Here is a 24,095-nt window from a genome sequence, read left to right as displayed (position 1 = left end):
CAGTTTGCCACATACCTCACAGAGCACTTCTGGGGTATCAAAGCTTTATTGCAACAAAATTCAATTCAGGTTATAGTTTTTCACTTTCTTTAGTTCCATCCCAGGTGACTGAAGTGTGTAATTCTGCACATTGCTCTAATAACTGTAGTACATTCCCCATCCCTGGAAGTGTTTAAGGACAGGCTGGACAGGGCTTGTAGCAAGCTGATCTAGTGGGAGAAGTCCCTGCCCTTGGGACTTCCAATCCAAACCATTCTACGATTCTGTATCTTATGCTGACCAAGACTTGCACTCAAGTGCTAACATCATGTAAGCAACGAAAGCTGAAATGTGGAAAGAAATAAAATCCCGACATTGCTGTGTCTTCAGGGAACATACTTTCTTTTTGTGGCAGTTTTTGCTGGAGGTTCTCTCTCCCTGAAGCAGTGCCGTTTCCTGCAGAGAGAGCGACAGCAGTTTGCAAGCTCTTGCCAAACTCTTAGGAGTGGTGATCTGTCATCCCTTCCTCTCAGGTTGTCTGGGGGAATTAGATACTCCTCTGCAACACTCCCCCTTGTTCGGAGCGTTAAAAAGAATCGCGGTGCCAGAAATAGTCGCTGCGAATTCCTTGTCCCCAGGCTTTGGTTCACCAGACTCTGCCGAGTCATCATGGATTATTTGCATGGGGATGGAGAGACGCAAGCATCTTGCAGAGATTAGTGAGACGTGACGCTCCCGTATTTTGTCGGAGGCGCTTATCCATGTTAAACTCCCGGGGTGCGCCTCATTTTCTCTGGTTCTTACCCTCTCCTTCAGGAGGATACAATCACCCACTCAAGGAGCAGAAATAGTGCATGACTAACTATGTCACGGAACAAATGATTAACACTAAGTAGTTTTGCAAGCTGTTTGCAAACAATCCACATGCCGACAATTACGCTGGAGCAATTTTGTGAATACCTAACTCAGTGTGTTTTGCATAACTCAAGACTGGCTCCCAGATCATTAAATTCATAACTTCTGTCTCGTTTGCTAAATTCATGAATATCATTATTTCTTTGAGTCCATAGAACTTGTAGTGTTAGACTTGACTGTGTTTATTAGTCTTGGTAACACCGGACTGGCGAAGCTGTCGGAGCGATGGTGGCTCTGATGACTGAGGAGCTGTTTAAGAGGAGTAACAGCTGCTGTGTTTCTAGAGTTTCTAAGTCACTTGCAAGTTAACTTACAAGTTTTTAAGTGCACAGGAGGGCAGGCTATGCTGGCATTACTGATCTGATGCTCTCAGATTCTCAGTGACACAAATAAAGATGCTGTTTGCCCCAGCTACACCCGGAAGACGCACAAGCCCGAACACTGGCTGCCCAAGTGCATCAAAACACTCTCAGAGTTCATTTCTGAGAGCTGAGAGCCTCTTTGCCAGCTGGAATAGTTTATTAGCTGTCTTCAGGGTCAAAAAGCTGACTTGTAGAGAGCGTAGCATCCATGGGTCAGGGCAGAGAGAGCTGAGCCATGAGGAAGAACGATCTTGTACCTCTGTAGGAGTCTCAAGCACAGACAAGAGTTTGTTGATCCATTTGGTTCAGAATGTTTGGGAGCCTTTTGACTCTCAGAAATGTGCAGCCCAAGCAGATGCTAAAGCTCTTAATAAAGTAACTAAATGCCCGATGTTCTTGGGTAATTGGTGCTTTGCAATGCATGTAGTGGCTTTTCAGTTGTCACAGGGTTTTTCAAACCCTATGTAATTCTAAGGAGGAGGTACATTAATTTTAAGGGAGATTATAAGATATTATTTCATAATAGGAAATGGAAGCAGTGGAAATTTTAAGGAATTGCAACAGAGAAGATAAAACCAGTATCAAAGCTAGATTTCATAGGCCTTTATGATAATTTCCATGCTGCAAAGCATTCTTCCCATCCCTAACATCCAGGCTATTAAATTGTTGCTGTTACTTTCATTACTTTCTCATAATCAAAGCCAACCCCTGTTAACTTGCCACAACCTTTCCTCTCAAACAATGTAAGGTATCAGTACACGTAAGTTTTTACATAAATAGGTAGGTTAAAAAACTTTGTTTACAGAGAAGTTAAATTGGTATTTAATTATGTCTCAACAATTTGTCAACATTCTTCTGACTGTCTTTTTCCTACAAGTGTATTGAACTTCCGTGCCATGAAAGGCCTTGCCTGGTAAGAGCAGTATGCTGAGTTATTTATGGATGGACACATTGATTAAAGCCTCAGTTACCACTGCTCCACTGAATCTAAACATGATTCAAAGGAGGGATTAATATGTATGATTCATATTCCGTTGTTACTTACAAATCTTTTGCAGTCACACATTCTTGGTCCAAATGACTATGATAGGTGCAGAGAGACCAAACTGGTAGCAGTAGTCATGCAAGTATTTGTGTGTAGTAGGGACGTGAAGGTGTTGTGTATTTTCTGTCAGGCATTTAGATGAGCCCAGAAGATTGAGTCACAAGTAGGAGCTGTAAATGCTCACTTGATGATCTTGCACATTGTAAATTCAAGAGTGAGACAGGGATGGCTGATAGTTTTTGACACATTCTCCCAAACCTTCCCATAATACTAGCTGTAAACCACTTTCTGTCCTCTACAGAGGCACCTACTACAGCAAGATCTTGTTTCATGGCTGTATCCAAGACTCTTTTGGAATACTGTGGACCATTAGTAACTTCCCTTTAAACTAATGAGGAAATCACAGTACCAAAATACCCATAGACATGGGGTCCTGATGAGGGGATTTTCAGTGGAATGCTGGAAGGACACACCAAGGCACCAGAGCAGTATAATGGTGCAAATACCCAAATTATTTAACAACACATAAAACAAATGGCTGTTACTTCCCATAGTTTTTATATATTGAGGCAGTTGTGTCTAGCACAGCAAAGAAGTGGAGATTTCGGCCTTAGATTTTGCTTCTGGCAAAGGCTTGGTGTATTACTTAATCTGTTTTTTTTTCCCCTTTTTCCCTCTGATCCGTGGCATTGTAAAAGTCTGTGAAGTATTTATCTTGCTGCAAGCCTTAGGATGGGTGAGAAGCCTGGTGGTGGTGTGTTCCCCTGGGGCCCTGTGTAGGGGGTTATCCCCGCATTACAGCAGGGTTTGCTCACTGAGATTAGGCAGGGATCTCAAACTGGATTGCTCAAGTTCTATATTCCACAGCCAGACAGTGCCTCTTCTTCCTCCTCCTCCTACTCCTCCTCCTCTCCTGTGTGCCTGGTAACGGGCTCTGTGCAGTCACACACTTTAGTGGGTCGTTGCTATAACACTTTATTGGAAACTCAAATGCTTCTGCCTTTGGGGGCGGGCGGTGGGCGCCTCTTGATTACGGGATCTTGCCTGATTTTGTGGTTTGCATGCTCAGAAAAAGCAATTCCAAAACACGTCCACAAAACTTCTACACGCTGGCTTATCTTTCAGGATTTTGTTTGTTTGTTTATGACAGTGTTTTAAGTCAGTATTGGGAATTAAAAGTAGGGAGCAGTGGTTAAAGCATTTGTAGTGGGTAGAAGCCACTAGGCTTTGGTGCATTTTCAAAAGTTCAGATTTCTGTCTTGTGTTGAAAGGTAGTAAGTCTGCGGCTGAGGACCTAAAAACACCACAGCTCCCAGTTTATTTGGGTTTGCCCCCTGCTGAGGAAGGAACATTCACTGCCTGATTAGTGAAAGGTACCCAGCGAGCTGAGGATGCCCGTGTAGGGTGAGACCCTCTGACCCTGGCCAGCACTGTGGGCCTCAGGTCAGCAGCAAGAGGCATTTCAAGTCCACTCAGGACAGCACATTACAGTGGCCCATCCCCTTTGTCAGCTGCCTGCATCCCATCACATGGAAACTGTATTTGTTTCTAAAAGAGATGTTTGATTTTATTTTTCCCTGCTCGTCCTGTGCCCCGAGAGCCAATTTTAACTCTTTTTTTTTCTAATTTCCCATATTTCTAATTAAATCCTTGGTGTATTAAATAAGAAACCTCAAGTGAAGCTGCTTAAATTCTGATCCTGGTTTTAAGCCAAGCCATGTACACCCAAGAATTCACCTCAGAGCCATGTTTTTAATGCCTAGCCTCAGAAAGATGAACTACTAACTTAATCTACCCTGGCCTCATTTAATAGAGTTAAGAGATCAGGCTTTGCAAGCTTAATTCTCAGCTTTCTTTCATACAAAAAAATCAATATAGTACAAAATGCCCTTGTAGCTAAAATTAATCCTGTGAAACATGCCTGGAGCAAGGCCCAGCAGAAGAGGATGCAGTGATGAGCTGGTGCTGGCTTTCTGACTAATGGGACATGGGTCAGCATCAATTTCCCCTGCTGTATATTGCCATAGTCAGCTATCATTCCAGGGGTGCCCTGTGGATCACTGCTGGGTATTTCTTTGACAGGCAGAAGGAGGAGGAAACTATAGAGAAGAAGGAAACTTCTTCTCAGGGACACAGCTGCTGAGGGTATGGGGAATGCAAATGCTCAGGAAGGGTTGAAATCACTTTCAAGCCATGCTGTTATTGCACTGGTGAGTGAAAATGGTGCTCCATCAGATTTTATTCCTTGCTGCAGGTGTTAATGGTGAATATAATCTAATTGGATTAAATGCTGTGTGCATACACCAAGTATATCTCAGAAAGGACAATAGCTGCTTTTGTAAGATGGGACCAGACTTCTTTTACCAACACAGCATCAGTCTTCTCCATTCCCTCTCTTTTATTCTCCATTTCCTTCCAGAATTAATTTCTTCTTGTTCAGTCACTGTTTTGCTTATGCCAGAAAAGTTAAGTCATACAGAAGGAGTACTCACAGCCTGTCACGCCTCTGAAAAAGCAGCACTTTCCAGCAATATGCTGCAGGATGTCCATCTTACTGATGGGAAGGTGGAAGCTGCTGAAACAGGGCAAAGATGGGGGGAGTGCTGCTTCAAGAGCCCTTGATGCTGAGGAGCCTGGCAGGGGTGACGTGCCAAGGAGCCCAGTGTGGAGCAGTGCTTGGCAATGTGCATCATAATTACAGCCCTGGTTGCCAAATTCCTTGTCAGCTCTTGTGCTGTGTTAGCAGGGGTCCTCAAGAGCAAGGCATGCGAGCAAATATTGCTCTCAGCTAATGTGAGCTTCAGAAACCCTTCTTATGTGCAAAGCCAGGGATTTATTGTTAGCCTAATCAAGGTCTCAGCACTGTTAGCAAAGTGATATTGTTTGTCTCAATGATACAGGGGAATTATGCAAGTGCCACAGCTCATTCTCAGTAACAACTCAGTTCAAAATGTTGCAGTTAGAATCCCTGCATCTCTAGGATCATTCTCTGGGTTCCCAGGTCTTTAGAGAGACAGAGCACATCTGCCTGCGTGGTTTTGGGGGCTGGGGGTTGTGACTGGCAAGTAATCTGTGTTCCAGGATTTCTCTTCTATACGCTGTCTGCATGCCTACTGTATTTACTTGCCCATTCCTCATTTATTGGCTGTTCTACCTTATGTCCACATTTGTGGCATGTGGTACCTTTCATACACTGCGTAGTTGTCCTTTGTTCTGTGTAAATCCTGTTCTACTCAGTTCTCAAGGCTGCAGTCTGCTAGTGACCAGTAGCTGACCACTGGTGAGTGGTGATTTTTAGCCCTGGCACCTCGTGGTGTCATTCTGTGCAGGCAATGGTGTTACCTTGTGATGTCACTTCTGGGGACCTTCAATATAACCCTGTTTGGTTTTTATTTCATCAGTCTTCAAACTGTTATCTCTCCATAATCCAACTCACATTTTATTCCTGCAGCCTGGTCACAGCTATATCTTTGATCTGGTGTTGGAGGGAATCACTCTAAAAGGCTTAGGAGAGTTCTTCCATTAGCAGACACACGCACACACATGCACACACACACACATACACACACACACACGCACACAGAGCAACCTTGTATCTGCCTAAATAGTTTTCTTCAAGTTAAACCAGCAGCATTAGTGTGTTACCAAAATTTCTTTTCAACAACAGAGTCTTCCTCTATCATGCCTCGGATGTGAGGAGCAAGGAGACAAATTCCAACAAGCCCAAAGAACTTTAGTTAAAGTAGTATCTTCTTCAACGTGCTGCTGCTGGTTTGGCTCTGCTGCTGTCAAAAGCTGAATTCCTTGAACCAAAAATTTGGGGGAAAAAGCCCCTCCCCTGTGCATTGCATGAATAACAAGTGGGAAAACTCAAGACTGCCTGCTTCAGAACTCTTTTGAAATGGAGCCATTTGGACTGAAAGTCAGGATGTGCAAAGTACCAGTGCTTGTGAGGTGCTTCTCTACAGAAAAGCACTCAGACATCCCTAAACAGTCTGCTGAAGGCCTTTGATTCAGAAGAATGCTGTCTCTTCTTAAGGGTAGGATTAAATTCTGCTTAACACCATATTACAGCTATCCAGTCCCATAGTGGCAATCAGAAGGAGCCCCAAAAGATGCTCTTAGTGGAACAGCTACTGTGGTTTGTATTCTTACAGGTGTGGGAGGACTTGTAGTGGGGCAGCTCCTTCTGGCAGGTCCTCACCCCCCTCCGTAGTCCATTCTGACCTCCACACACAGCAGCTCCTGGCAGCTTTTGCTCAAATGTTTGCAAGGGCTTTTTGGACGCTGATGATAATTCTGTGGCAGCTAGGAGGGAACACCACAGACGTGGACCCACCACTTCCTCCCACCCGAATTGTGCTGCCATTTTAAAGAAACGTCATGGAGAATTAGCACAGCTCCCCCTGGTCTGTCTGTACATGCCCCTTTTTTAAACCACAAAGGGAAATTTTAGGGAAGGGAAAACTGTTCTCTCCCTTGGATCTGTATGAAATGTTCTTCACTGAACTTTGAATGTTGGAATTTTTTTTTTTTTTTTTTTATTTTTTTTTTTTTTTTTTTTTTTTTTTTTTTCCTGAAGCAAAGAACACCTTGAAGTTTTTGAAGTAATATTACTTAGGATCATTTATAAGTGGCTATTCAGATAAATAATGGACCCTACTTTCCAAGAGCAGCTGAAAGTTCATATTTTACATTGCCTCTATGACCTTGTAGAGAGAGCTGTACATATTCAGATTAGTCTGGAGTATTTTTGTGTAGCATTAGAGAAAGCAACCTCAAGTCATGTCTGTCTGGTCTAATAAAAGAAATAATTTTCAAGACAAACTAAGTCAAAATTTAAATTAAGCTAACTCCTGTGGTATAGTGATTTTTAAAATCAACAGTCAGTGCATTTTTAGGATTTGCCTGTAAGCATTGCCTGGATGGATGCCAGGCTTCTTTTACTGCAGGAATCAGGATAGCTCTGGCTAGTCTAAGAAAGCTTTTCTTTCAGAGCATTTAAACCCTCTGCAAAAAATGGTCTTTAGTGTGGGGACCAACCCTTTTTGAAATTACAGTCTTGGTCAAACAAGGGTGTATAAGGAGACAGATGGACAAGAGAAGGAAACAGGAATTTCTGACATCATCTCACAGGTTTTTGGTCCAAAGCAGGTCTGGGATTTTCTTCCCCAGAGAACCAGAAGTCTGCATAGCAGAAGCAGCTAAGTGCTGAGGGCAGAGCAGTTTTTTTGCTATAACAGGAGCTCACCTTCCCTCCGGAGCAGCCCTGTGGGCTGGGCAGGATCTGGGATGTGGTGCAGAGGGGGCACCTCGCAGCTGTCAGGAAGGGGGCAGGACTTCCCACAGTCTATCAGCTTCCAGCACAAACTCCTTCTTCAAGTATTGCCATTCCAGCAGAGGCAGGACAGATTTAAAAAAATAAAATAGCATTTCCTAGCACCTTTTCTCATAGCATGAAATCAGGAAGTGCCCATAGACTTTAAGGAATTGGGCTTTAGGCTTAAATTTTTCTAATTTCAACCGTGGAAAAAAATCAGTCCTCCTGGATTGAATCTGTGGCATCAGTTTGCTCACAGCTGCTGTTGAGCTCTGTTTTAGAGCTGTGAGTCCCCACAGCAGCACTGCAAGCCAGGAGGGTTTTTTCCTTCAGTGGAGCTTTCTCTGACCTGATTATATAGCCTGTTTTCTCCTTTATGTTTCTTATCAAAAATGTATATACTTATATATATATATATATATGTGTGTGTGTGTGTGTGTGTGTGTGTAAGCACTGCCTTTTCCCCAAGAGTCAGAGGGGAATAATATTTTCTGTGTGTTATTTACTTTTACACAGTTAGGAAAACAATGTTCACATCTATGCTTTTAACTCTGCTAATGAAGCTATTATAATGTCAAATAAAACGTCACCGTGACTATGCCTAATTAGCATTACAAACTCGGTTGAAGGGATAAATGACCAGATCCTTCAGGGTGCAAGTCAGCCCAGGTCCAGGCGCTTGTGCTCACAAGATTTACAAGGATGGGTCTGCAGACTGATGAAATGGAGGCCTGGAAAGTGCTGCATTAATGAAATGCAAATCGTGTTTCAGCTGCTAAATGAACCTGCTCTCTCAGGTGTCTCAGGCAAAGGGAAAAACCTGTAAAAACTGCTCTGGTTGGGATACAGAAAGCAAATCAGTAGTTACGGTCTCTGTTGATGGGCAGGAGAAGAGACACATCAGACCGTGTACAGCTCAATGTTCCATGAATGGCTTGGTCCAGAGCCCACTGAAAGGCGGTGGAAAGACTGTCAGCATCTCACCCAAAGGCAGTTAGTCAGAAATTAAGGATTCGAGGTCTGTTCTTTGCCGAGTAAACAGTGAAGTCAGGTGGTCGTGGCTGGTTTATAAAACAGGAGTTAGTGACGTCCAATAAAAAATTAAGCACTCGTGGACATAGAAGATGTTTCTGCTAATGGCGCTGTGTAAACACATTATTAAAAAACAGACAGCAATTAGCATTATTCAAATAAGGTTAAATTGTGTAGTTTGAAGAAAAACTGGGGTAGATCACCAGTCTTCAATGGCAGCTTAAAGTCAAAGACATTTAAACTGAATTTTCATGTGAGTTTTAATTGTCATTTTAACTGAAATAGTCAAGCTCTGCTAATTTCAAAGGGAAGTAAAGAAGGAGTTTGCCTGAGAACTTTAATAAGGGTGGAGGAGAGTTCAATATACAGATGAAATCTCATAAATCTCTGTTCTCTGTTATTACCATGAAGCTGTACACATCTAAATTATCATTTCAGTTGTCAGGAACCTTCTCTGTGAAATTACACTGTCTCAGCAATTACCACTGAATTATTTAATAAATAATTTGTAGAAGTTCTTCATTAAAAAGCAGTAATTGTTGACTTTGAAGAGAGACAAATCAACAAGAGATATGTAAAAGCATTAAGAACACTATAATATCAAAGGCTCTCTACTGAAATGTGACTTCTGTGTATTTTTCTTCAACTGCAACCTCCATACAAATGGCAAATAAACCTTTCAAAATATAATTAGGAAGGCTTAAAATCCAAATATCTCCAAAGAAGCATTCCCTTCCCTCAGTCCCAGTACAAAGGAAACCATTGATTACTTTTCCTCCCCAACACCTACAGGGATGTTCTTATGGTGTGCGGAGACAATGAGCTGAAACCTTAGCAGAAGTAATGCCTGGTGACTAAATTTTATGTATGCTATTGTATCAGAAAAATTCTGAAGACAGGTTTGCAGTCCAATACTCTTAGTAGAGAAGAGAGACTCTGCTGCTTTTTCAGGGCTGAATGTTTATCTTTCAAGCATCTTAGCAGGGAATTTAACAGCTAATAAATCACAGTGATGATAAGTGCTTTTGCCAGTGCATCTGTGGGCTCCTGAAGGTGATGTGATGGCTGAAGCACAGATGGTCTCACTCCGAGGAGCCCTTCTACACGCAGGCTCAAGTCCAAGCCAGGTTATCCCAAATAACACCTCTATTCAGGGAGGAGGAGTGTCTCAGCATGGGAATGGGCTGTTGCGCCGTGCTGACACATCCAGGTGTTCTGAACATAGGGCAGGGATCCCAGTGCTGGAGCTCCTGAGCACTAATGCTGTGGATGTGGTTCTTTGGGAGAGTCCAGCCCTGCAAGAACCTGAGAACTCCCAGTCAGGTGGAAACTGCCTTCACCTGCATTGCTGGGTAAAATTGCTTCCATTTTTCTGGCCCTGAGGCAGAGTTCCACGTTCTCTGGACTGTGTGTGCTTGGGGGACCCAGGGTAATGCCCAGTGATCTTTGGGTGTGGGTTTTCATCAGTTCAGAGTGTTCTAATACAGGAAGAATGGTTCAGTAGAGGAGCAGAAGCAGTCTTGCTATTGTGAAACTGCACATGTGCGCTGAGTTTGGCATGAGGACATAGAGATCTTCAAAGAGCTCAACCTGCTGGGTGAGGTGGAGAGACAGTGCTCACACAGTCTTATCCCTGCTGGGATATTCTGGATACTCTTACTCCCCAAATGGTCTGGGTATGACAGGTGCCAAAACCAGACCCAGGATAGGGTGAGCCGTACAAAAGCTCCAGTTTGTTTTTTGTTGTCTGGGCTGTTTGATGCAGCAGTATGGACGCAGCTGTTACTGCAAACATCTGTCACTCTCTGGTTGTTTTTCTGCATCTGGTAGATGCCATAGTACTGTGCTTGAGATGTTATCCTTCTGAAATACTGAAGGTGTTTGCTGCTCCCTGTAGAGGAATGATCAGATTGTGTGCTGTCCTTTGTATGTGCACAGAGGCTGTTCTGTGTATACTGAAAAACATTTCTTCTCACTGGCATTAACACTCGAATTAACTAAAGCTTGCAGAGTTTGGCCGATGGGAGGTGAATCATTGTGTACAAAATATTTCTACTTCTCCCTAATCTTGGACAAAGAGGACAAGGCAAATTCTTTCTACTCCCATCTATTTCCAGTGAGAGACTAACTGGAGTAAATTTACATTAATATCTCATAACCTCAGAAAAGAAGTTTGCTGTGATTCAGTTTGCAGGGACTAGCTTATTCAAGCCAGCTTCCCAAACCCTCTATGCACAGTGCTTTATTTCCCTCCTAAACTTATCGTGTGTTTTAATTAGTAGGCAATGCTTTCCTGCTCAGAACTCAGAAATTCTACACAGATGAGCTCCTTGTGCACTGAGTAACTTGTCCTTTATCAAAGAGTCATGCCTCTTGTGTCTTGCTGGCAGTACATGATGTGCATCAATTGTGGACAGTGTTCTGTTTAATTAGCTTGTTCTTGCATCTCGGTAAAAAAAAAAAGGGCCACAGGTACTAAACCCAAGAGATAACAAAAAGAACTGAGAACATCTTCAATTACAGCATTCTTTTTATCAAGCTCTGAATTTAAACTGTCTGGAAAACAGATTATGAGTTCATGTAGCTGCAAGTTAACACAATGGGCCTGCTGCTTATAGCCAGTACATAGCTCTTCAGGGTTTGGGGTTTTTTTGTGATTTCACCCCTTACATCTGTGTTGGAGTGCCCAGGGTTTTATTTAATAAAACTAGTGTAAATTGACCCATTATCATATTATTCTCAATTCAGAATGACATTTCTAAGATCCGTACACACTGAAGCCTGTTATTATCAGTGAAGTACTTTTAAAACCAAAATGACATTTTTTATTGAATTTGAAAAGGTTCGATCCCTCACATAATACACATTAACTACTGAGAACATAAGACAAGGATGAACTGACCTAAAGTGTTTAGTAACATAATGGATAAAAAGATAAAATCCAGGTACCTGTGTAGGGTAATATACAATTTGAGTGGACATGAATACAGGCAGATGCTGACATAAAGTCACAACGAAGATCTCACAGACCAAAAGGTGCACTGGAACAGACATGACATTTTTTGGACAGCCTCATGGCTGGAATTGAGTGCCAGTGTAAAGTGGTACAACTTCTTTAGGAAAGCTACAGGAAAGATTGTCAAGTTCTCAACTGAAAAGCAAAAGTTGGAGTAATATATAATATGCTAGCTGAAAGCCTGGTAGAAACATTTTTGTAGGGCATAGAATTTTTTCATAGCAAATGCCGGAAATTGCTTGGATTATTTAACTTCTTTTCTTTTTTACTAAAACTGTAGATAAAAAATTATTTTTAAGACCAGGGAAAAGACAGGAATGAGAGTAAAGGAAAAGAATGATCAAATAATAACTACTCACCTTAAGAGAACAGAGGAGTTAGCCTCAAATCCCCCTTCCTTTTCTGGAAAAGATAAAGCCAAGGGCAATGGTGTTGGGAAAAATAATGGGTCTAGTTCTGTAATAGCATCAATGACATGGTAACAAATGAGTATGAAATGCTTATTTATCAAATGTTTTCCAGCTCAGAAATCAGAGTCTGCGTATCTTAGACTCTTGTGCATTGAGTAACTTGTCCTGTGTTGTTGGTAGTACGTGATGTGCCTTGGTGGCAGACTGTGATCCATTTGATTAGGTTACTCATATGTCTGTAAAAAATCCCCCCCCTACACACATAAAAAAAGAGCCATAATAAAAAGAACTGAGGGAGTTTCCTTTTTTTTTTTTATTGTTTACCAATGAACCTTTCAGCATGCATTTGTAAATGGGTCACTAAATCGGCTGAACTTGAGCTGTAAGGAAATATCTTTTCATATCACTGTTAGGGGTGCAGGGAAATCTTTGCTTGAGAATGCTTTGAAATCCAAAAGGACAAGTGGGTAGAAAGAAGATATTCTCAGAAACAGGCTCATAAATGACTGCTGCAGTTGAGTCAAACTAGCAGAGGAAGCCCATGAATCACAGTCCATTTAGGCTGGGTGGGTGTAAATTTTCCTGTTGCTCACACAGTTCTGTTGATTGGCAGGTGGTCACTTTGAACTAAAGGAGAGTATAAAAATTAATCAGACTCATTAGCTTGTGTCCAGTATATTTCTGATCATTGTCTTTCATTTTTATAACCACAGAACCCCCTTCACCTGCAGATGAGCTTAGAAAACTCACTGAGTTCTGATGCTGATGTCACTTTCTCGATCCTCGCGATGAACAACTGGTACAATTTCAGCCTGATGCTGTGCCAGGAGGAGTGGAACATCACAGATTTTCTCTTCCTCACACAACAGAGCTCCAAGTTCCACCTGGGGTCCATTATAAACATCACAGCAAACCTCACTTCAACCAGTGACCTTCTGAACTACTTGCAGTTTTACCTGGAGAGCATCAAAGACACGACGTCGACCATGGTGATGTTTGGGTGTGACATGGAGAAAACGCGGAGGATTTTTGAGATAACCACGCAGTTTGGTGTGATGCCTCCAGAGCTGCACTGGATTATTGGGGATTCACAGAACGTGGAAGAGCTGAGGACAGAAGGCTTGCCCCTCGGTCTCATCGCTCACGGCAAGACAACTCAGTCGGTCTTCGAGCACTACGTGCAGGATGCCATGGAACTGGTGGCCAGGGCTGTGGCAGCAGCCACCATGATCCAGCCTGAGCTGGCTCTCATTCCAAGTACGATGAACTGCATGGACACGGAAGAGAGGAATATCACTTCAGGCCAGTATTTGTCAAAGTAAGTTTTGCCTTTTTTTCCCCCTTTAGGTAATATTTGCTGTATTGCAAGAAAAATAATTTTCTTCTCCCTCCCACCATTCTCTGTGGGTTAGCTATCATGCTGCTTACCCTCCCTCACAAACACATTTTTTTCAGTATTTTCTCCTGCTTCTTTACTTATGGGCAGATAATGAAATTTTAACTTTGCCACAGTGGGAGAGAAGCCAGAACTTCGAGATTCTGGTAGAAGAAGACAATGTTCCACAGAAGTAGAAACCACATAGTCAGCATAGGCTAGGTTACAGACTGTGCTCTGAATCGTGTATTTGTGTTTATTTATATAAGGTGGGCTACTGTCAAATTCTCTGAGATTTTGAGTGTACAAAACACAGAATATTTGCACTGTCTAAGCCCTCAGACAATATAAAGATGTGTAGTAGCCCTTGATAGTATGCTTCCATGGAAAAGAGAGGAAAAAGATGCACCTTCATCTCCTCAGAGGGTTTATTTTGGTGAGAGCACTCAAAAGTACAAAGTGCTGTCTCTGCTTCATGTCACTATGTAGAAGCCATTCCCAAAACTACTTGGGTGTTCCTGTTTAGAAATATTCAGTTTTTTAACATACGAGTGGAAAACTTACATGGTTCTTTCTGAAAACAAGCAAAAATATCTTGGGTAATTACATTAATTCATCACTTAATCTACATCCAGCAACTGTTGCATGTTTTCCCCCCTTTACATCTGTTTTTCAACTTAAAGATTTTGTTGGACAGAGTTAGGATAAAAGTTCTTGAGGCATTTTTTGAGAAACATAATTTTTTCTTGGATATGTCTGCTCAATCATGAATACATTATTAACAGCACTGCTCAAAACACAACCATTTGAGACCCCAACATTTCCTTAGTCCACTTGTCCATTCAGAGTCAAAAACTCTCTGTTTCCAAAGAGTGGAAGAGGGCTTGGGAAATAAACACTGGACCAACTCACAATAACCCAGCGACATGTGATGTTTATTTTGCCACATTATTCTGGATATTTTATCTGAAAAGTAAAAGCAGAAGCCTTCTTAGAGTAACAAGAGGACAGCAGTTTTATGAATAGGCTTTTTGAGGTTTGAAGAAGAGATTTTAAAAAAAGAAAACAAAAATAAAACACTTAAATGTATTAATGAAAAATAATTCATCATTGATGCTCTCTACAGAGAACCATTAGCTTTTGTAGTGTTTTGTAGTTTTCACATCTGTGAAATTTCCTTTTTCCTTCATATTGGTAAAGGTATTGTGGAAGTGAAAGAAAGAACTGTGTGCTTAGCCTTGTTTTTTTCCCCTATGCATTTGCTTGTGAACGCTACTAAAGAGAAAATAACAGGTTAGAGAAACGCTTGTGCTAAATCAGTGCAGCTGTTTCTGCAGAGTTTGAGCGAGACAGGTACTGACGGCCAGAACTGTGTTTGCGTCAGCAGCACAACTGTTAACTCTGAGTGGTGCCATTAATTTCTCAGGTGTGGCATGCTGATGAGTGGCTTCACTGTGACCAACCTGGCCCATCTCACCAAGGGTTTAGGCGTTTTTAGCCCCCAAAGATGAACATTTTTGTCTGGTGCTTAACTGCTTTTTAGTAATGAGTGCATTTTTCTGTCTTAATGAACCCAATTGTCTTGGTGGGAAGCCGGGAGCTGCCATGCATGGGGATGGAGAAGGGGATGAGGGAGCAGAAGCAGTGCCTTCACCTCGCCTCTCTGCAATGGGTGGATGAACAGCAGCCACACTCTCTGGCACAGCCAGAGCTTCTTCTGCCAGCACTGATCTCATACTTTGGCTGTGCAGACATTTAAGTGAACCCAGGAGCAGAATAATGAGTTAGTGCATGGCAAAGCATGCTTGTATCTGCATGGATAGGGGTATAGATGTACAACCCCCTGAAGATTTTACTGTTGTAAGTCACTGTCCATTATTTCTCTTAGAATGAGATTGATTCCCTCATCTATTCTTGCCTGCTCACAGGAGAATCCTTGTTGATGGAACAAGGCATTAAAATTTCAAAGCCCCATCTTGTCTTATAGCTTTAATTAGTCTTACAGCTTTAACTCAGCTTCTTGGGTAATTTCATCAACCTGCTATTTCATAAGTCCATAAAATCACAGAATGGTTTGGGTTGGAAGGGACCTTAAACATGACATCATTCCACCTCCTCGTATGGGGAGGGACACCTTCCACTATCCCAGGTTGCTGCCAACCTGGTCTTGAGCTCTTCCAGGGATGGGGCAGCCACAGTTGCTTTGGGCAACCAGTGCCAGGGCCTCCCCGCCCTCACAGGGAAGAACTTATTCCCAGAATCCCATCTAACCCTGCCCTCTGGCAGTCTGTAGCCATTTCCTCTTGTCCTATCAGTAAGAAGTCTCTCCAGCTCTGTTGAAGTCCCTTTAGGGACTGCAAGTTCGCCCCAGAACCTCCTCTTTTTCCATGCCAGTTCTGGTTCTTGCCTCCAGTAAGCTTCCCAAAAAGAGAGGTGGAATGACCCAACCATCAAGCTTGAGAGAAAATAATTTCATTAAATCATTCTTAAATATACAACAAAGATACTGCTACTGGAGAGTGATAGTGCTGCTAAAGGTCTAAGGAGCAGTTCTTGTAACAAAGCACATGAGAAACAAAGCTGAAATGCGCAAATGACACACTTTGGACTCGTTGTTCAAACTGAACTGACTCTGATAAAGCCTTGATGCAGTTATCATAGACTGTCAGTGTGAACGTCAGCTCCCATATATTGACACAGCATCAAGAAAATTCATTCAGCTGTCAGACTTGAGGATCTGGCCCTTCACCTTCTGAAATTTGTGCAGGCTGTCTTTCTATACAGATCTGTCAGTAGCCCTTCTGAAATAGCACTGCTCAGATACTGCCAGTGTGTCTGTGCAGTACCCAGCACTTGTAATTCCCAAAGATTCACACTGGAGATTTCTAGCTTAAAAAGTGTAGTCAGAGCCTCTTATCTGTTTCTTAAAGTTATTGAGTAAAGGAGTTTTCACTTGAAGTTGCTGGCACGAGTTTCACTGGTGCTGCTCACAGTGCATGCAAATTCTCAGCAGCCACAGCTGCTTGCGTATAAAACAAAGTGCTGTTAAAATGCTTCTCCAGCATGGTTCCCATCATTTATTTTGATTCATGTTCTGTCACTACAAAAAAATACAGAACATGCAAATCAGCTGCAAAGATAAGCCACCAACTCAATGAGGTGGTGAAGTTGTACATTGAAATGCTGCTGAATCTCTCTCAGGTACCCGCTCCTAACAGAACCACAGGATAGGTTCAGAGGGCTCGTTCTGCCCTTCTGGGGATGCTCACTTCTACTGTACAAGTCAGGGAACAGCACGCATTAATTCCAGTGGTCTCCTTCCAGCTTCAGAAATTTAATGTAATGCATTGTTCCATGGCTTCAGTCACGCCCAGAGCACCTGCTTTGCAGCATTCTCATGCCCAGGTCATGCTGTATTAGCAACATGGGGCCAAATTCTTGAGAACTTTGCAAGCTTATTCCACTTGAGGACTTGTGTCCCCCTGCTTTTGGCATTTTTGTGAACTGCTAAGTCTTTTGAGCACATCTCCTAAAAAAATTTTCACGCAGGTCCATCTACACACATGGAATGGTTTTACTGTTAACTGTCACAGTGATGGCTTCTGCCTGTATGCCCAGCAAGGCTTGTAAAGAAGTTGCACAATTTTTTACAGAGACTGAGGGAGATAAAAGTAAGAGAGAGATAAAACCCAAACAAGTTTATGGGCACATAAACCTTCCTTTAGTGCTAAAGATTGCCTGCTCCCATAAACTTTGTCTTGATAGTGTTTACATACACAAAGAGGGAAGTTACACCATCAGGTAGGAAGCATGGATTAGGAGGGAAGGAGTGGGTAAACAGTTGCAGACACCACTGATTACAGGAGCTATGGTGTCCTTTAACAGTGGACTGAATGGTAAAGGATTTAAAACATGAAAACTGCATTTATAGTTTATATACGTTTATATTTATAAACTGTCTGCGTTTTTAGGTGTGATTTCCTGACCCAAGCTAGCACATGTACAGATCATCTGCTTTTGAGAGTATTGTCTGTGTCATCTTTCTCCAAACTCAACCTACTCAAAGGAGACTGAGCAAGAACTGTGAAGCTGCTTTAGAGAAGGCTATCACAGACACAACCACACTCAAAACTAAAACATTTACTTTCAAAAATTTGCCTTTGCAAAGGGCTAAAATTTATATGACTTTGAGACTTAAACAGTGCAGAGTTTTAACTGCTGAAACCCCATCAAAAATCATCAAAAGTCATCAAAACAAAGTGTAGAGACCGGACAGCAGTATGGATGTACACACACTTGCAACTGATTTATTGTTTTCAAATCAATTGAAGGTTATTTTTTTCCTCTGTAACTATTGATAAACAGTTAACTCTACTTAAAAGTTTATGTCTTCCTTATTGAGGCTGGAATGACAGCCTTTATACTTCTCCCAACACTTACTTTCATCCAATTCTCAGGATTAATGTGAAGTGCTATATTCTGCTACGACAGCTGAGTAGTCTGTCTTCTAAATGCCTCTTACTAAAAAAAAATGCACACGACTTGCCTTGCACCATATTAGCAACAATTTAACTTGGTTGTTTTTAATGGAACCAGTGTTTTAAGTCTTGTGCAGCCCCTGCCAAATGCATAGCAGCTCTGCTGTTAGCAGCCTGCAGTTCAGGTAGGCATGGTGCTCACACTGAAAAGGATTTTCTACTTCAAACACTCAATTCCTACAGAGTTCCCAGCTCCTTTATCCATGTCGTTTTTAGCCTCTTTGATGATGGCTTGCCAGAAGCTGAATTCAACAGGCAGAGAGGACAACTACTAGCAAACACAGCCTTGCAATACAAAGGAAATACACAACTTAATTGTCAGTAACTGAAATAGTAAAAGCCCAGAATTCTCAATGCAAAATGTGCAGTGCAAAACTGGCACACTTCATGAGTTCTGCTTCAGTGGCAGCACTGCACATTTAAGAACATTATTTTTGCACATTTTTTTTAAAAACTGCTTTTTCAGTTGGGTTTTTTTCTTTGTAAGAATTAAAACTGACTGTCCTAGAGCAACCATCTTTCACTTTCTTCCTTTACTTTATTCTGAAGTGTCTAACAGTGATTTACCAATGCCAAATTTGCATTTTTGAATCCAGATTGGTTCACTTGAGAGTGCTTGAAAGCTGTTGACAGCACTTCAGTAGCCCCTCTTATGTAAGCTAGATCTTACTGAGATTATAGCATTTTTCTTGGAAGGACATTTCATACATAATTTCCACTCTTCCATTTTCATATGTATTTTTATCTAGGAAAGTGACAGCAGATCTGGTGAGTTCAGCTTAGAACTAACCTGTGTTTCATCCAAAGGTAACTGAAAAAATTACTGTTCTTGTACTCATTTTTTCTAGTAAGTAAAAAAACACATCTTTCCCAAGGAGTTTTCATTTGCATTAGATAGTAGGGGAGCATCCTCATATAATTTAGTCATAAATTATGTGGCTGTTTCGTTGTACCACAGGATCTATGTGCTATGAATGGTCCAGGTGTTCAGCAACATCCCCGTCTACTCTCTTCAACATAAATTCATGATTCACCTGTCTGCTCTGACTCCTCTGCTTTCTCTCTCCAACAGGTTTTTAGCCAACACAACTTTTGATGGTCTCAGTGGCCGCATTAAGGTGAAGGGCTCATCCATTGTCAGCTCAGAAAATAATTTCTTCATCTGGAATCTGCAGCATGACCCCGTTGGAAACCCGATGTGGACACGCCTGGGGAGCTGGCAGGAAGGGAAGATCATCATGGACTATGGGATATGGCCAGAACAGGCACAGAGACACAAAAGTCACATGCAGCACCCCACCCGGCTCCACCTGAGGGTGGTGACTCTGATTGAGCATCCCTTTGTCTTCACAAGGGATGTAGATGATGAAGGTCTCTGCCCAGCAGGGCAGCTGTGCCTGGACCCGCTGACCAATGATTCAGGTGTGCTGGACAACCTGTTTGAAACCCTCCAAGGGGGCAATGACACCGTGCCCAATGAGCTGAAGAAGTGCTGCTATGGCTACTGTATTGACCTGCTGGAGAAGCTGGCTGAGGATATGAATTTTGATTTTGACTTGTACATTGTTGGGGATGGAAAATACGGTGCCTGGAAGAATGGCCACTGGACTGGGCTGGTGGGAGACCTTCTTGCTGGTACAGCTCACATGGCAGTGACATCATTCAGCATCAACACTGCCCGAAGCCAAGTGATTGATTTCACCAGCCCTTTCTTTTCAACCAGCTTGGGGATTTTGGTGAGGACCAAAGACACTGCAGCTCCTATTGGAGCCTTTATGTGGCCACTTCACTGGACTATGTGGCTGGGGATATTTGTTGCTCTTCACATCACAGCTGTATTCCTCACCTTGTATGAGTGGAAAAGTCCTTTTGGAATGACCCCTAGGGGAAGGAACAGGAACAAAGTGTTCTCCTTCTCCTCTGCCCTCAATGTCTGCTACGCGATCCTGTTTGGAAGAACAGCTGCCATCAAACCCCCAAAGTGCTGGACTGGAAGGTTTTTAATGAATCTCTGGGCTATATTCTGCTTGTTTTGCCTGTCGACATACACAGCCAACCTAGCTGCTGTCATGGTGGGAGAGAAAATATATGAAGAACTTTCTGGAATACATGACCCAAAGGTAAAGCATGTCTGTTTTTATTAACTCAGCCTTTTCTTTTCTCCATTCAAAATTCACTGCTGCATAATTTATGGTTTCTAACAAAATCAGAAAGTAATCTTTGTGGAAAACTGTGGTTGCAATTACTTACAACCTGGTGGCATTTCAGGAGGAAAGTTCAGTGAGATAGGACCTTGAAATACCCATAAGAATGTAGGGGGAAGGATTTAAAAGATTGAAGGTGAGGAGAAAGATGAAGTATTCTGGTACTGTCCACTGCAGAGAAGAATAATTGGTTCTACATGAAGATTAAGGATTTGAGTTCAGTTCCAAGTTCCCTTTGATGGGACTTGTTTAAATCAATTGGATGACTCAGGCCATCCTAAAATCTACTCAAACAAAACAACTGCACAGAATGAGATGAAACCATTGATCCTCTCTAGGTAGGATTTTTCAAGTATTTCACTGGTCATAATGCTGCTGGCAAAGGCAGTGCTGGCAAAATTCCCCATGAATGCTAAATGAAACATAGCAGAACTGAAATATTTTGAAAAATCCTACCTTATGCTTTAAAACAGAGGAATTCACTTTACAAGTAGTCAGGCATTTGATTTGCAGTGCAGTTTCTGCTGGGGAGCCATCATGGGAGGAGATGAGCATGCTGTAGACAACCCATCTGCAAAGAGCTCAGACTTCCTCCGCCTGCTCTCTCCCCCTTCCCAAGAGGGCTTCAGTTGGAATTTTAGTCCAGTCCTTTTCTAAGACTACTCTTAATTTATTTGTCACTAAGTAGTGATCAGGAAAACAAGGGGCAGAATGGCTTTTAGAGAGATGGCTGCAGGTGACACCTGAGCATCCTCTGCACCCAGCAGCCACTCCAGGGGACACAATGGCAGCAGCAGATTTCCCTTGCTCATGTGGCACTTCCTGCAGTGAAGGTGTGATTGTACTCATGACATAACTGCTGGTACAGAAACCATCCACCATGTGTTTGTCTCAAGGGACTGAACTGACAGATTGTTCCACTATAAAAAAGTAACTTTAATAACACAAGAACGGGGCATACATCTTGCTTTTGTAAACTGTGTGGATAAATGGTATATATGCCCCTCCAGACAGCAAAGGCCAGGCCCCATCTGTTCCATTAGTGGAACCTCACAGTCAGGCTGATGACCAGACAGTTTTAACTGTGCAAGTGCAGTGACTGACTCACTCCCTGCAGTGTTAACTAGATGGTTTCTACCAGAAAATGTTATAAACAAAGAACAACAGTTTTGTGGCTCACACAAGGTGCTCTAAAATTGATTTATGGCTTAAAGCAAATTGCTTCTAATAATCTGCCATTCCCCTCCCAACAAAAAATATCAATATTGCATTAATATTTTCATCAATACAAGGCATAGAAGTCCATTATATATGATTTCCTCAAAGCATTCTGAAGAAGCAGATGAGAGCTTTCAGCTGAATTTCCCCAGCTCCAGGGATATCTCTGTTACACCGTTGTGTGAAGCCACAATGTTGGTTTGAAAATGAATTTAGTCTTCTACTCTTTGCATGGGCATCTCCTCATCCATCAAATTGTATCAGATTACATCCTGTTTTTCAGCATCACTCCTGTGATCACATGCAGTGTTTTTAAAACAGGTGTTGGGAAATTCCTGCAGCCCCAAGGAAAATCAAATTATTCTAAATCTGTGCTGTTGAAGCTTAGTGCAGAACGTTAAAGCATGTCAGGTGCTGCAGACACAGATCTTAGTCCAGAACAGAAACACTGATGACTCCTGGTTAGTAGCCTCAGTGATTCCATTACCTCAGTGGGATTACTAGCCTTTCCTAGGAAAGCACTTCCCTGCTTTACGGAATAAATCTAAGCCTCTGAGTAGTTACCACCTCCCATCATAGGAATAAGACTACACAGATTTTAGGAAAGAAGAAGATTGCCTGCCATTGCATGAGCTGCAGAGTAGTTTTGTGTGTGTCATTCATGCATTTGCCTCCAAAGTCTTAGTCTGAAAGAGTAGTTGTAATAGAAAGTGCACTGGTTTAACCTTGCTCACACGAGAGCCTGAGCTATGGGTACTCAAAGTTCTCTCTAAGAATTAAAGCTTAGGTTTAGGAAATATTTGGGCCACAGCAGTCACACATTTACAGGCATCACTTTAGTTGGTTACTTAAAGCATTTTTTATGTGACTAAAAGATGTTATGCTTGGGATTTTCTTCCCAGATATATTTACCTCTTTACTGGTGGAGACTCATTTCAAAAAGAAGGCAGCAGGAGAGAGAAATAACCTTTTTAATTTAAATATACTCCTAAACATCCTTCTGCTGCTTTCAGTATGCATGTGCCCTTTGTACTGTGCTTTTGAAATTTATTTAAGAAACAAAGCCCAAAATAGAGGAGCAGCTTTCTGGAGGTGATGTAAGACATGTAATTTCTTCAGGCTGTCAGCCATAAATGGCAAATCCCATCTAAGGTTGTGAACAGTCAGGAAGGACAGAATTAGAGCTATCTCAGTTGGACCTTTAAATGCACTAATGATATAGAAGAGAATATAGAAATATCATCAAGCTGCTGAAAGGAGGAACAGCCAGTGAGACAGGAACCAGAGCAGAAGGAAAGCAGTGTGAGGAGTGAGAATTAATTTACTGGAATGTGTCTTGAATTTGGGGAACTTGCCCTGTATTTTCTGTGTAAGAGTCTTAACCAGGGCAGGTCACTAAAGCCACACTCCTACAGTGTCCATCAAAGGTGGTACCCCCTTTCCTAGGAGGTACAACAGGAGCCCATTGGTTGTTGAGATCTTGAAGCAATGTCCTCACACCTTAAAATCTAATTCTTCTAAGCAAATGGGTGGCTTGGGGCCAGAGCTGCCCCCTCGCCCCTCATTTTCTAACTGTACAGGTTTTAGACATCATCTCTTGCCAGTGGAAACTGGCAAATACAGGTTTTGTGTCCACTGGAACATGTTCAGCCTCCTGTTTGAGGACAAGGAGACAGGATAGCTACAGGATTCATGTGCTGGCTGCCCAGATGGAATATGCATCCAGGTCCTGAATCCTTCTTAAGAAACTCTCTACAGTATATGGCAAAGAAGTTTGAAAGCTGTCTAAAGACAGAGGACATAGAGAAAAAACATTGTATTTGTATCATTTCCTCTACTTTTATCTCTTCTCTCATCTGAACCACACAGGCTCATTTCACTTTTTCTCCTAATGTCACCTCTTAGGCTGCACAAAAATATTATACCATTATTCTTTGTCAGAATGCCTGGCAGCCAGGTGCTCAACCAGAGCTGAGTTCTTTCCAAGGTTCAGATATTCCTCCTCCAGGCTTGCAGACCAGGAGCCTGCCTTGGGGATGGTCTGATCACAGAATTACGGAATGGTTTGTGTTGGAAGAGGCATTAAAAACCACCTCCTGGTTCCCCCCAGCTGCCACGGGGAGGGATACCCTCCACCAAGTTGTTCATTTATATATATTTTACTCTTTGGTACAGCCATGTGTAAGCCCTAGAAAGAAGATATTTTACTCTGCTGGGCAGCTCGTGGCAGGTGATTCTGCAGGATCCCCCAGAGAGTGGAGTTCTTTTGGTGGCAAAGGGACCTGAATGGCTTTTGGGTTTTTCATGCAAGAACACAGAGTGGAGATGCACCTTGATGTCCTGAGTGTGCTGGATAGTTCAGGTTATTCGAGGTGAGAGAATTCTGGAAGTCCATAGTGCAGAAGAAATATTTCAAACATGCCACAATGGAAGCAAACAGCAGCAGAAGGGAGAGGAGCTGGGCAGATTTTCCATAAGGTAGTCCAACACCTAGCCTTCCTTTCTGCAAAAAGTGTTCTTTCAACAATTTAATGAGGGTTTTGGGTGCTATCCACCTGTTGCGACTTTTGTGACAGCTGACAGTTTTTCTTTCCATCTTTATTACACACTTAAGTAGCCATTTACTCTGGTTATGTTTTTACTACTCTGTATCACTTTACCTTCGAAAACACCTCTTGGCA

At 42.2% G+C, this 24,095-nt stretch overlaps 1 protein-coding gene across 1 annotated transcript in view; it reads left to right on the top strand.

Annotated features, from left to right (window-relative positions):
* Positions 1–24,095, top strand: part of GRIN3A (glutamate ionotropic receptor NMDA type subunit 3A) — a 67,747-nt gene that overhangs the window by 12,057 nt on the left and 31,595 nt on the right. Inside the window, exons 2-3 of the mRNA XM_059492181.1 lie at positions 12,793–13,397; positions 19,065–20,112. Of these exons, the coding sequence (XP_059348164.1) occupies positions 12,793–13,397; positions 19,065–20,112 (1,653 nt within the window). The remainder of the gene's footprint in view (positions 1–12,792; positions 13,398–19,064; positions 20,113–24,095) is intronic.

The sequence above is a fragment of the Ammospiza nelsoni genome, chromosome Z (assembly GCF_027579445.1).
Source record: "Ammospiza nelsoni isolate bAmmNel1 chromosome Z, bAmmNel1.pri, whole genome shotgun sequence".
Lineage (NCBI taxonomy): Eukaryota > Metazoa > Chordata > Aves > Passeriformes > Passerellidae > Ammospiza > Ammospiza nelsoni.
The sequence above is the reverse complement of the archived record's forward strand: the minus strand, read 5'-3'. Positions and strand labels throughout refer to the sequence as shown.